The 14,031-nt window shown below is 38.7% G+C and overlaps 1 protein-coding gene across 3 annotated transcripts; it reads right to left on the bottom strand.

The window, feature by feature from the left end:
- Positions 1-5,668: 5,668 nt before the first annotated feature.
- Positions 5,669-14,031, bottom strand: LOC132032386 (alkylated DNA repair protein ALKBH6 homolog). Of its 3 annotated transcripts, XM_059421993.1 has the most exons (7): positions 13,855-14,030; positions 13,662-13,722; positions 12,904-12,942; positions 7,405-7,517; positions 6,770-7,022; positions 6,330-6,376; positions 5,669-6,233 (listed from the first exon to the last, which is right to left on the bottom strand). In XM_059421993.1, exons 1-7 carry the CDS (start codon positions 13,951-13,953, stop codon positions 6,069-6,071), a joined length of 777 nt encoding a protein of 258 aa, XP_059277976.1. In that variant the 5' UTR covers positions 13,954-14,030; the 3' UTR covers positions 5,669-6,068. The 3 variants fall into 3 exon arrangements, with proteins under 3 accessions (XP_059277976.1, XP_059277977.1, XP_059277978.1); XM_059421994.1 differs by lacking the exon at positions 12,904-12,942 and having other exon boundaries at positions 13,855-14,031; XM_059421995.1 differs by lacking the exons at positions 12,904-12,942; positions 13,662-13,722; positions 13,855-14,030 and adding an exon at positions 7,632-8,848.

Below are 14,031 nucleotides of genomic sequence, written 5' to 3'. Positions count from 1 at the left end.
CTCTCAACTTCCACCCATAAAATTGCAGCTCAAATCAAGTGAAATCTCGAGATTTAGGTTCGGATAGCGTATAGTTGTGATTATATATCGTATTGTGGTGGATCTTGGCTTGGATTCAAGGTGAATATTAAAGATATTGCGGTTCTAGTAAGAACAAGGTATGAATCTCTCCTTATTGACATTGATTTACATTTACTCACGAAGTGAGAGCTATTAAATAGTCGTATAATGAATTAGTTGGTTAAGAAATCGGGTAAACATCGTGTGGGATGTTTTATTGAGTATATTGGTGTTGTTGATGATGTGGTTGATATTAGTGTGGCTATTGTTGTTGTTTTGTTGGTATTGTGATTTCGGGCTAGGGATATAAACAGATGAGATGTTGCCCGAATTTCAGCAGGTTCTAAGAGGATTTAATTTGAAGGCTTAAGATAAGCATATGACGATAAGCCTAACAATAGTATGAATGGTTTTATATGTAGATTACGAGACTACGAATGATCTTATGTAGATTGCAAGATAGGAAGTAGGTTGGAAAGTCGAGAAGTAATAGGTTGGAAAGTCGAGAAGTAAACTTCAGGTATGTTAAGGTTGTTCCTTCTTTTCTTGGCATGATTCCATATGTGGTAAGAGCGTAATGAACCTTATGACTAGAGATTTGTCAAAGTAGAGCTTGTCATATTGTTGCATAGTTTCCGAGTATTATGTTATTCTTTCTGAGGGGCCATATCCCCTCCCTATGTTCTTGAGTTTATAGAGAGACAAGAGAGAGATATGTTACGATGACATTTTTTTCGGCATATTTTTCGATACACCGCATGATATACATATATTTTTTTTTTTAGCCCGGCCACTTGGTCGCCGAGACAGTATATGCCCGGCCTACGGGTCGGGCCGAGACGGCTATGCCGGCCTACAAGTCCGCGAGACGATTGCCCGGCCGACGGGGTCGGTGAGACATATTGCTCGGCCACCGGGTCGCCGAGATTTACACGCTTCGGCCACTTGGTCGCGAGATATATGATAGTATTATATTGCATTTCATATGAGACAGGTCAGGTGAGATATTCAGGGCATTCTTTGGCCTCCAGATTGTATTGTTTTTAGTTCAGTTTCAGTTATCATTTGCCTTACATACTTGGTACATTGTTTCGTACTAACGTCCCTTTTGTCGGGGGCGCTGCATTCATGCCTGCAAGTACAGATCGACAGATTGACAGACCTTCCCAAAGAGGCAGGATCTGATAATCAATTGATTTGTGAGGTCTCTTTTTGTTCAAAGTTGCCAGATCTTTGGAGTCTCTTCCTTTTGATTACAGATTGTATGAGCCGGGACCCTATCCCGACCATGGTACAGTCATACTTTCCCTAGAGGCTTGTAGACGAGTCTTGTATATAGTGTGTCTGTGTGACAGCCTCGTCGGCTTGTATATGTTTGTTTGGATACTGTTGGCTTTGCACGATCGTAGCCGCCTCGTCGGCTTACTCAGTTATGTATATACATTTTGGGTGTGTGTCTGCCCAGTTCAGACGAGATAGTCAATATATATATATATATATATATATATATATATATATATATATATATACGGCCTCGCCGCTTGTTAGTTTTGTCTGTGTGCAGTTAGGCCTTATCGATTTAAGTTGGGGGTTACTCCTCTAGAGTTTCAGATTTAGAGTGGTTCGGCTTGAGCCTAGTGTGGCATCGAGTGCCAGTCACACCACTCCAGATTTGGGGCGTGACATAGACAATATAAAGATAGACTCCAGGGCTGCAAGCAAGAAGGTAGCTCACCCTCAGAATCTCAGCAAAAATAGCCTCAAGGCTAGATTCGTGGTCTCGATGAGGATCCTGGCTCAAACTCTACACTCAAAAAAAGTGCAGCAAGAGTAGTATTAGTATAAACACGTATCGGTAAGCATCAAAGGTCGACTAAGATTAGTTCACACATATGGAAACGCAGAATCAACAAGTCAATAGATAGACAAACAATAACCATCAAGAATTACAGAATATCACAAAACTAAGTCATAACCTAAGGTGAAGCTCGTACACCATAAGTCTGCCAAGTCCTCAATAGTTTCTCAAAGTAACGACAACACGAATACAGCCAACAACCCAATAAATCGATGTATGATGTGATAATGAGACATGCAATGCAAATGGGGTGAATGACGTGCAATGCAATGGCCAATAACTCAAACATGTACACACATGCTATGGACGGAATCTCGAAGTCTCAATAGTCATGATCCATGGGGGACCTGCGAAGTCCATATACCGTCACTGTACCGCCTGACTTTACGGCCAGACTGTGACCTTGCCATTATACGTCCCAATATACCTTAGATCGATAGCAACAACAATATATTTTCATCTTTCTCTTTCTTTCTTTTCAAATGTTTCCATAGCCTTCTTCCATCAAACTATTCCACAATCCCCTCATCGAACTATTTCCACAACATTTCCATCATGTGTGAATGTATGTATGCAAGAATGGTAAATCAATGCAATCAATGCGGATGAATATGCTATGGAGATCACAAAGCATCATAAGCCAATCAATTCTTGCATGAATCATCAATCGTCATGGAAACGTACCAATATCAAGTCTCAACTACTACACATTATCACATCCCTCAACTCCAAATCACGTAATCAAATACACCACATGTCAATCAATGCATAAATAACGGTAACCAGCCCACATAATCAGAAATCATACCAATCTAATTAGATCACAACTCCACACCATGTCTAAAAACCTATCATGCTTTCCCCGTCAATACTATGTAACATATACGAATCGCTAATCAAAGTCTAAACTAAAATAAGTCATAACCTACCTCGATGCCAAGCACAAGCCTCGAACCGTCAAACTTGGGCTTTCCCCTTTCAGAGTGCTTCTGAACACTCAAAGTCTAACAATTAAACGATCTGCATTAAACTACGAATCTAATGATATAAATATCGCTATACTTTTAGAAAACCCCAAAATAACCCTAAAGGTGATTGTGGCTTCACAAGAGCAAGACGGGAAATTATAAGTTGGAAAAGGTCAACCCGAAGTTTAATAAGTCCAATTACTCATAATCAATACCAATTAGTTCCCAATTTGCCCAAATTTCATCAATAAAAGAAAACCCCGAAATTAGGAAGGAACCCTAATTTCCATGATTTTGGTCTTTGAAATAAAGGAAGATTCAAGCTTAGAGGCTAATTACTCAATCATTAGATAGTAGAAATCAGTAGTTAAATCAATAAGACCCAATTAAATTAAAAGGGATTTATAATCAACAACTTAGGGTTCATAAACCCATTTTCCTCAAATAGCTCATTAACTACCATGGATTCCATTCTTAATCATAAGAAAATCACAAAGAGAGGAGTAGGAACTTACCAAGATTCTACCCCAAAAGCTCTGGAAGTCGCCCTCACAAATACTCTTTAGCTTTAGAAATTGAGATTGGAATGAATGATACGAAGTTGGGAAATAAAAAAGAAGTTTCTATTCAGCGATTATTGTATCCGCATATACCCTGTCCGCGGATGCGGCCTCGCTTCCGCGAAGAGGGCTCCGCCTCTACGGAACCACTTTACCACGTCATTACTCACGTCTGCGGGCCAAGTCCCGCATGGGCAGACTGCAGATACAAACCCACTCCCGTAGAACCGGACATCGTAAAAACCAGATTTTTTGGTTTTCACCAAATGCAACCAAAAATCCCGACATCCATCCAAGACCTCCCCAGATACAAACCAAACATGCAGACACAAGTAAAAACACACTACGAACTTAACCGTGGCCTCGAAATTTTCAACGGAGGTCATTTTGACTCAGTCAACCCCCAAAATCCCAAAGACAAGTTTCCAACCAAAGACTCAAAACACTCTTGAGTGCCTTGGGAACCAAACCAATCACCCGACCAAGTCATAAACGACCCTCCGGACCTCATGGAATCGACGAAATTCCAAAAAAGATCCGCTTACCCAAAAGCCTACTATTAGTCAAACGTTTTCACTTAGAGGTTCTAATTCTCTCAAATCTTACTAAAACTTGCCTGAAGACCTCGGGAACAGGGTCAACGAGGTAAAATGGTGAACACGCGCATAACGACCGAACAGGTCGTTACACTAGATCAAAAGGAGGAATTTTATTTCTCAAAAAAAGTATATTCTGGATCTCTTGAAAGAAACAAGTATAACAAGTTGTAAACCAACAGAATCTCTCATTGAAAGCAGTCACAAAATACAAAGCGAAGTTAGAGAGTCGGTGGATAAAGAGAGATATCAGAGACTAGTTGTGAGAATCATTTATCTCTCTCACACTAGATGAGACATAGCTATTCAACAAATTTTAAGCTGAGTCGGGCTCATGCATGATCCCCGAGATCCTTATATGCAAACTGTCTTTTGACATTTTGCGGTATTTGAAGTCTGCTCCAGGGAAAGGTCCATTTTTCTCCAGACATGGTCATCTCCAAATAGAAGCCTTTATGGACGTGGATTAGACTGGATATCTAGATTACAGAAGATCTACATCCGGTTACTGTACACTCGTAGCGGGAAACCTAGTCACTTGGAGAAGCAAAGTGTAGTTGCTAGATTAATTGTGCTGGCAAAATATAGGGCTATGGCCCAGGGTGCTTGTGAACTTTTGTGGTTACAAAAGCTACTAGAGAAATTGGGGTTATCTGAAAAAGGGAAACTTTTCTTGTATTGTGACAACAAGGCTACAGTCACTATAGCTGAAAATTCAATCTAGGATGACTGAACAAAGCACGTTGATATTGATCGACAATTCATCAAAGAAAAAAATTACGAGTGGTGTCTTGAATTTGTTTCATGTGTCATCGTGAGCAGTTAGTTGATGTGTTTACCAAAGGCCTCAACAAACGGACTTCTCATATACTGGTTTGCCAGTCACGCTAAGGAATTTAGGTTGTGACAGATTTTCCCAACACAAACTTAATACGTGCTCACCATTGTACCAAAATTTTCAATTCTCACATTTCAACAAAACATTAGCATTCAACACTAAATGAAAAACCTTCTTACCGAGTTTACCTCTTGATAAACTGAAAAAGTATCCCTAGTCTTTGCACCTTATCTAAGCTTAAGTGCAGATGGTACTGCAAGGAATAGGTCAGACTAGTAGGGTATGCAAACAACGATTCTGATAGTTCACAAAATATTGTCAAATTGTACTACTGGAATTTGTTCCATGAGTCAAATCACAAGTACATTAATAACAGCAATAGCAATAGAAACCCTTTTTTGAAAAAGGCTATCATCGTAAAAAGAGCTCACTCACTCCACCTAGGCATGTTTCACCTGCTGGCATGTGTGTGTGTGTGTGTGTTGGCTGATAACTAAGACCACATATTTCACCTCCGGCTACTAAAGAAGTGTTTGTCCGGCTGCTGTTGGTATGGTTATTTGCTTTGGTAAAACAGAACAATGAATAGAAAAGAATAATGGTTTCCCAGCGACTATTTACCAAAAACACAGGTAGCTCTTTTATCGCGGAATTAGACCCACCCACGTTTTCACTACTATTTCGACTATCACTAGAAGTCCATATCTTTCTATTTTCCTCTATCCCCAGCTAGAAAAGAATGTATACAGTCCAAACTTTGATGTCTCACTGGTTTAGATACAACGACATAATCATCAAAGTTTGGGAACTATTGTATTGAATCAATAAAAAATAAAAATAAAAAGGTTACCATCAAGTCCATAATTCTGAAGGTAATAAAACCTAAAATTTCCCAACACAACGTTAGAATCAAGTCCGAAAGGTTCTCAAAGGGAATGAAACAAGAATCACGATCTCATCGGGAACAAATACATGGCAATCAGCTATGCACAGATTAAGAAAAGGAATAGATTACTTAGCTATGCTACATTTAAATTGTTAAATCATGGAGGTTTTCAAGGTACGATAGCTGACGTACATCAATCATCCTGATTTTACAAAACGGCAAGAGTGGTTGTGATTCTCCTGGACTCAGCACTCTACTCACCTTGCGTCGCGTCTGTTGACTTGTTTCTTTTCTGTATGAAACTAGAACTTAAAAATACTTTTATAAACCTTTGTTACTGCTCGACAGGTCAAAGAAACTCTGGTGTTACCCCTGCAAATGACAGTGTCATCACTATCACATGCTTTCACGGGACCTGATGAGTGCTGAACTATTCCATGACTTTGAACATTTGTTACATTTACAGCCTGGAAAAAAAGTGAGTAAAAACGCTGGATTCTCATTTTGAGGAAAGTGATACCGAAGATAACTCCACTACACACTCGGAATGCTATTCATCTTACCTCGTTACATCGCTGCACCTCAGAATCTTTTATACCATGCAAGTAGTCTGGAACAACAAGAAACAGCACAAATGCTAACTTAGTAACATGTGCAACAATACTAAGACATCTTTACAAGTGCCCATATTTGATCAATAGGGGTGAACAATGAATTTCGAGAAGTTATTGGGCAGATGGATTTTGAAAAATAAAGATGTGTGAGTTTATTGACAAGTTCTGGTGCATTTTAATAACTAGTATTGGAGGTTTGGCAAATTAAACTATCAGAAGATTGGAGGGAACGCGGAACCCTTTATTTCACTAGAAACGGAAGTTAAAATTTCAAGGACAATGTTGGCATTATCTTCCAGGTATTGTGAGATTAGTTATTGAAAATTTGGACAGTATGTTAAACTGTAACCTGTGTGGTTCTGTTGAAACTACCGCAAACAGAGTTTTACCTGAGTACACCATATCTTTGAATATCAACAAACTGCGAGGCATTAATATGATAGAAAAAGGATGGCAGCTATCTAGCCGTTCACTTGAATTCATCACAGCGGCCTCCTGGTCAGAAATTTTGTCATCAACACTCTTTCCATGTGTACCAACATGGCTGCCCAAATTAGGATGTGGAGTGAAATCCATAACTACAGGAGATCCAAGAGAAAGAATTGCCACTACAGGATAATAAGCTGGTCCGTCTTGATGCGGCTGCAGTGGAGGCGCTCTTGTCAGAAAACTAATGTACTGTTAATCAAAGTCGAGGAAATCAATCCTGATTCACTACTTGGAAGCTATTATAGTGTTTATTTGCTATGACTTAAAAATTAAAATTATCCAAAGTTATGCAATATGGACCTCCCAGTTATGGAACCAGAACTAACATGAAAACACGTTGACTTTATAAATAGACAGACAGCTGGATGTCAAAGTGTTCAAACTTTGTGAGGAATTAGGTGTTACAAAACTAAAGAGGATAATATGGGAACACATATTTGAGATAAAATCAGAAAATGGGTGAAAAGGAGGAACAGAAGGAAGAAAAAGAAGCAAATGAAATGAGCAACGCAGCTTCCACAAGTTCAGAACAAACCATTATTCCTTGGTTAGGAAGGTATTCATTGATAAGCACGTGATTAATTGATGATGGAAATAACCCTGATTTTTCATTTATTCTCTCCGTAATTCTAGTTAACCAAGGAGGCACTGCAAATAAGAAAGGAAAAGTGATATAATAAGTTTCCACTAATATGTATATAACAAGTTTTCACTAATAACTCGGAAGATTTCAGAATATAAATATGCCAACATAAACAGCACCTTTTTTTAAAGATAGTTTGGAATGGAAATGGGCAAAGATGCCATATTGAACAAGTTTTTGCATCATTCAAGTTTTTTTTTAATACTTTATGCGTGTCTGATGGTTTTTCTTGTGAAGGCAGAGGGACTGCTTCATTCTAAACCAAGCAGCAAAGCATACAAGGTCCTGTAACAACCCGACCTCTCTGTTTGAGTGTTGCATGATTTGGAACTTCCTATAGGTTAATATGATGTTTTTAGACTAGTTGGTATGTTCTGGCTGGGACCCGAGGGCTCAGGGTATTTCGGCACCATTTGGGGAAAATTAGAATTGCAAATTTTTATGGTGTTGGTGCTTTCTTCGCAACCGCACAGCACCAGTTGCGATCGCGGAACACAGAGAAAATGTTCAACTCGAATGCTAGGGCACGATTGCTAAGGGAAAAGTCAAGTCAACGCCGATCAAGTCTTCTACGTGACGAGGTGATGACTGTGATTGCGCAAACCTGGACAGCAACTGCATCGCAAACGCGGGCCTGAGGTTTGCGAACACGAAAGAGAACGGGATATAAAAAGCTAATTTTGAATTTCAGTAGCCATTTTTACACTAGTTTGGGGTTTTGGAGCTCGTGCATAGGATCCGAATTGATGGAGTTTTGAACTAAGATTCAAGGCATGAGCTCCTTACGCTAAATCCAATAATATACTTGATTTATACGCGATTTGAACTGCTAAATCATGAATTCTAAGAGGCTAAAATTAGGTGTTTTAGACATAGACCTAGGAATGGAAAATTGATGATTTGGCCTATCAATTGATATTCAAATAGGATTTTGATTACAGAATAGGATTCCATAGCTAATGGGTAACACATTCATGTAATTTATTTTGGATTTTGAACGGCTGACTTGAGGGGCGATTTTGAATTGACCAATGGTTGACTTTGAACCCGGGTGTCCAAAAATTATGGTATTAGTTTCCCTAGGCTAATTTGGACCTGTTGTTCATGATTTTGAATAGACTGAGGGCAACAAAGATCATTTCAGAAGACTTCGGACATTCAAGTAAAAGGGAAGTCTGCCATTTTCGAGGCAAGTGAGACTTTAACTCTTAGTTTGCTTGCTTTTCAATAAAAGAGTGACTTAGAATTTAACAATTACTTTGCATGTTTTTCAACAAAAGTGTAGCTTATGTGCTATTTACATGCAATCTACACTATCTAATTTGTTTGTGGAACAAGCATGAACTAGGTTAGCCACATTTTAATACAAGGCATAGACCGCGAGGGTCCCAGCATATGTATATATATGATATTGATATCCTCAGCAGTTAATCATTTTCTTGTGATACCTGTTTTGCTTATTAGCATGCATTATCACACATCCATTAGCATACACAGCCTGGGCATGATGATGTTATAAGGCCAGTTAGTAGTTTGAGACAATACCGGGTAAGACGTGTGGCTGATGCACTGCGCCAGACGGGTCAGACAGGCACCAATGCACCAAGATGGGTAGGTCATGGGTTGATGCTGTTACACCTCGGAAATGTGCTTGTGTGATGGGTAGAATTATGGAAGACTTGAATATATGGTGTTTCGCACGGGAATGGCAAAGATGGGAAATAAGAAAGTCAGGAAATTTTCTGTCCAGGCAACACTATACGCTCCATAGAAGTAATAGTTGCCAAAATCCCAGCCGTTAAGTGTGAAATGGTTAAATACGATTTGCAGCATAGTAAACCTCGCAAAATGCATGATTATCCTATGTGAAATGGTTAAATGTTCATGACGGACCGTTCTCCGTAAACTGAATTTAATTGCATACAGTTTTATTAAAGACCAGATTTTTTATTAAAAAGGGGAATTGGGCCTTTTCATTCATTTTTCCACCAACACAAGCCAAGAGACTTTGAACTCTCCAAAATATTCCTCCACAAGTAACTCAAGAGAATACAAAGAATCAACATTTTCATGAAACCAAGTATAAGAACACAACAAAGGTCTCTAAGTGAAGAAATCCCAAGGGAAAGTGGTTTTGGCTAAGCGAAGTATTTCAGAAAGATTTTCCAACCACCATCCAAGGTAAGTTCTATGATTATTCTACATTGTTTCAAGTATCTTTAGACACAAATATGTAAGTTGCTATTTGAAGTAATAGTGACAGAATAGAGTTGACTTGAATTAGAATATCAAGGGTTGTGATTATAATATGCTATAAATGATGTTTATATCACGAAACGGATCGCACGAAAACGAGTTTTAGACACTTTAGACAGAAAATGTTCATAAATGACGTAAACGACGAGGTGAGCCGAATCACTACACCGTGGACGAACACCTTATTCAGCCACCCAACTCTTCTAGAACTTATTTTGTCATTAGTATAATACGAATTCTTTACGAAGGTAACGACGCGATTCGAGCTTGAGCGATAACCTAGCATCTCAGACTACTTTCTTTCCATGGCATGAATTTTGTAGCATGATTTCTTCGAAAATCCCGAAAAGTTTGCTACCATGATTTGCTACACAAGGTAACGAGTTGTAGTAGCTCCATGACTTAGTCACTTTTCTTTGTCAAGCCACGATAAAAGTATGTGTGTAATGATTGATTTTGTAAGATGATATATACACCGCGCCTTGTACTTCTTTCACACCGACCGATCGCATTTACGTTATGTTAGACTACTGTTAGTATTTCTTCTCTGCATATTTATTTCACTATAATGAGCCCGTAGTTCCGATGGGGGCCGATTGAAAGCACCCCATTGTTCGTTAGATATATATATATTTCGGGTTCGCGCGCGAGGGTCAACAAGGGTAGTGGCCCGATGGTCCCGCGTCAGCATATGTTAGGTGCCCTATCACGTTCCATATAGTACGTATTCTCCGAAAGGACCGCAACGACGTGAGGATAAGAGAGCGAGCGTGAGCTATGCTCCATGTATGACAAAAAAGATAGTAGCATCATGATTATCTTGGATATCTGATAATTGCCTAGGTTTTTTACCATTATGCCTTTGAGTCATTTTATCTAAAGTCTTGAGCAGTGTATAGTAGAGTCTTATGTATAGATATTTAGAGCCCCATATCTATAGATAGGAGGTTACACAGGCATTTTAGGAAATTATTTAGTTGATCCGAGCTACATCTCATAATTAGAATAGAGTAGCTCCATGACTTAGTCACTTTTCGTGTGTTTATACTTCTTTTCGCATTTACGTTATGTTAGACAATTATATTTATTTCAATAAACCTATTTCTTATTTCTTGTACAGATAGTTAGGCGCCCTATCACGTCTAAGTCTCCCAAGCCGTCATGACAAACTTGATATCTGAGCCTAGGTTTTCCAATTCTCGGGTGAGGAGGTGCAGTCCAGCATATCTATAGACGTGGTTTTAGGAGGTACAGTAGGATTCTTATCGGGTAAGATCCAGGTCACAAGGACGGGCTCCAACACAGTCAGCCATCAGGGCTACAGGTAGAACCCCATCCAATAGACAGGCACCGCCTGAGTTTCCAGCAGAGGGGCATGTCCAGTACACACTGGCAGCAGTCCCAGTTGGGGGAGTCTCAGTTGCAGTACGACTAGAGTTATTGGTGAGGATGATGATATCAGTGCTACAACAACATACCACTGAGGATGACATCAGTGTTAGAGACTATTATTCCGCATATAGATAGGATAGTGCCTCCAGCTACTTCATAGACACAGGATACAGTGGTTCAGCTACTCATACCCCAGTGTAGCAGATTGCACCGGGCTTACAGACCCCACCACCAGCACTTGTGTTAGCTACTTAGCTCCACAGCCAGTAGCAGAGCTCAGCAAATAGTTCATGCAGTTGGGGTAGTTCGGGTTATGAGTTCGAGAGCTAGCTTACAAACGAGCTCTTTCCTGAGTTTTGGACCACCAAATTTGATGCTTCTCCAACTTTGTAGGTCCATACATGCATGGAGAATAATCAGAGGTTTATGGTCCTCTTTCAAAATAAATACCAGTATTTTTTAAAAGATAACTAGCTTGGATAGGGTCCTTTAAAGATCGTGTTTCCAGATATCTTTAGTTTAAGTCAGCAACAAGATCCAACAGTAAATCCAGCTCGTAGGGTTGACACTAGGATTTTAGAAGACTACGACAGGATTGGGAAATAAAAGAGTTGATGAGTTTATCTCTGTCCTGGAGCAATTCAAAATCTTTGAAGAGGACAGGCAGGTAGGGCTGCACAGGAAAGAAGTAGACACAGTCAAATCATCTTATCATGATCTGATCCATACTAGTCAACAAGCTATATTGCGTGCCTGAAAACATATAATGGAAAGTTAAAATTCCATACAAGGTACTCCTCTGTCCCGATTATGAAACTCTTTTCTTTTTAATCATTACCATATAGTATGATACCTTTTATATTTAGTAACTATTTAACCTTAAACTTCACATTTTATGCCACACAAATATCTTTGACTTATTTTAGACCACAAGATTCAAAAGTCTCCTTTCATTCTTAAACTTTATGTCAAGTCAAACACCATCACATAAATTGGAATGAGAGAGAGCTTGTTTGTTTGGCTGGCAGCTAAGAAGCCTGCCCGACTCAAGAAAACTTAAAGAGAAGTGAAATTTAACTATGTTCAAAATGCTATCTTTGTGGGAATGAGTCAGAAAGCAACAACCACTTGTTTATTCACTGTGTAATCACATACCAGCTTTGGCAAATTTTCTTAAACATGAAAGGCATTAGATGGACAATGCCAAGACTGACTAGTGAATTATTGTTACTACTTCTCACACTACTTTTCGTTATCTTCCCTCTTGCATTCAGATTGTCTCCTCCCTAATGTAGTGCTCACTTTGGTCAAGCCTTCAGAAATTTACATTCTCAAGATTTAATTTTTGATGCCTTTAGGGATTTACAAATTTCAACTATTTGTAGGATACAAAATGTACAGAAGTGTCATGTTGTACTCCTGTCTGCTATAGACATGTGGCCTTAATGTCATGTTGTAATAGACATTCATATATATTATGAAATGTTAAACCTACTGAAGCATCACACTCCAAATAATTAGCATGTCATTCAAAAATTAAGTGAACATTTGTTTGAGAATTGTTTAAATACAGCAAATAGAAGTTAATGAAAGTGGTTGTAGCAATATGAATAATTTCTTAGGTAAATACTTGGTTTCTTTAACTTTGATAAGCAAAACAACTAACACCAATAATTGAAGTCAGAAAAACATTTCACATTGTGTTTAACTGTTAATAGAGAAAATGGTTCGATGTGTACGTACAGTCTTGAGCTATAAGGCCTTTTTCGTGCACAACGCCTCCTGCCATGGGATACCAACACAAAGCAACAAAATAAATTATAGAAAAAAATTAAGTCAGAATTGTGTAAAATTCACCAAAAAATGGATTCACCAAAAAAAGAGTTAATGGTCAAAAACAGACTGAACTATCACTTTTTTTGCAAGTTTCAGAATCCAACTATCAGTTGTTCCCTTTTCCTACCTGATAGGGTATAGGATTTTGGGGTAGTAAAAGGGAACAACTGATAATTGAGGTGTGTTTTGATTTATATTGCTCGGACTCTTTAAAAATGCTGATGGGTGCATGTCAGATACTCCGAAAATAGTGTATTTTTGGAGAGTCCGAGTAACATAGGTTTTAATACATAGATGGTATAGTTCATGAGAAAAGGAACAACCGAACCCGCAAGGGTAAATTTCAGCCTGAATGGGAATTCTATAATAAAAGGTCTCATGTTCGAAACCTATTTGTCTTTTGGGTCGAGCTCATAACACGGGCTTGGCTAGTGCGGTTATCTCTCGTATAGTTTGTGAGCTATTATATGGGAGCGGGGTTTACAATATGCGCACCCGAAAGGTAGTGACCGCGGGTTTCCTTGTCATTTAAAAAAAAAAAAAAAAAAGAGGGACAACTTATAATTGGGGTGCAAACTCGCGAAAAAACACAGTTCAGGTGCGTTTTTTACCATGAACTCTTAAGAAAATGAGGAATAACTAGGGAATATTAAGAAATAACATACCCCAGTTCTGCAATCTCCTGTTTTTCAAAGATTTCCATTTAGAAATTGGCGCATCGTATATCTAGAACACACAAAGAAATGGTATCTTGTAAATAAAGGAAGAAATAAGATCAAACAATAAAGAATTCCAAATAGAACTGAAGAAATGAAAAGGCAAAAGGAAAAAGTGATGGAGTAAAGAGAGGAAATTTACAGTATTCAGTAAGTGGTTGTGTTCTGAGTCAGTAATGAAGTCTGGAATGTAGAATACAGTTGGTACACACCCAACTCTAAACTCGTTTAGACTTTCCATTTCCGTCTTTTCTGCAATGGAAGGAACTCGAATTTAGTGGAAGTACGTATGAAGGAGCTGAAGGAACAGCCCGTTTGG

The sequence above is a fragment of the Lycium ferocissimum genome, chromosome 10 (assembly GCF_029784015.1).
Source record: "Lycium ferocissimum isolate CSIRO_LF1 chromosome 10, AGI_CSIRO_Lferr_CH_V1, whole genome shotgun sequence".
NCBI lineage: Eukaryota > Viridiplantae > Streptophyta > Magnoliopsida > Solanales > Solanaceae > Lycium > Lycium ferocissimum.
The sequence above is the reverse complement of the archived record's forward strand: the minus strand, read 5'-3'. Positions and strand labels throughout refer to the sequence as shown.

Excerpts from the sequence above, each read along its gene's own strand:
- LOC132032386 (XM_059421993.1), bottom strand. The coding sequence starts at position 13,953 with ATGGAAAGTCTAAACGAGTTTAGAGTTGGGTGTGTACCAACTGTATTC. Across the intron at positions 13,723-13,854 it reads ACAACCACTTACTGAATACT|ATATACGATGCGCCAATTTC; the intron begins GTAAATTTCCTC and ends TGTGTGTTCTAG. Across the intron at positions 6,377-6,769 it reads CAAAGATATGGTGTACTCAG|ACTACTTGCATGGTATAAAA; the intron begins GTAAAACTCTGT and ends TTGTTGTTCCAG.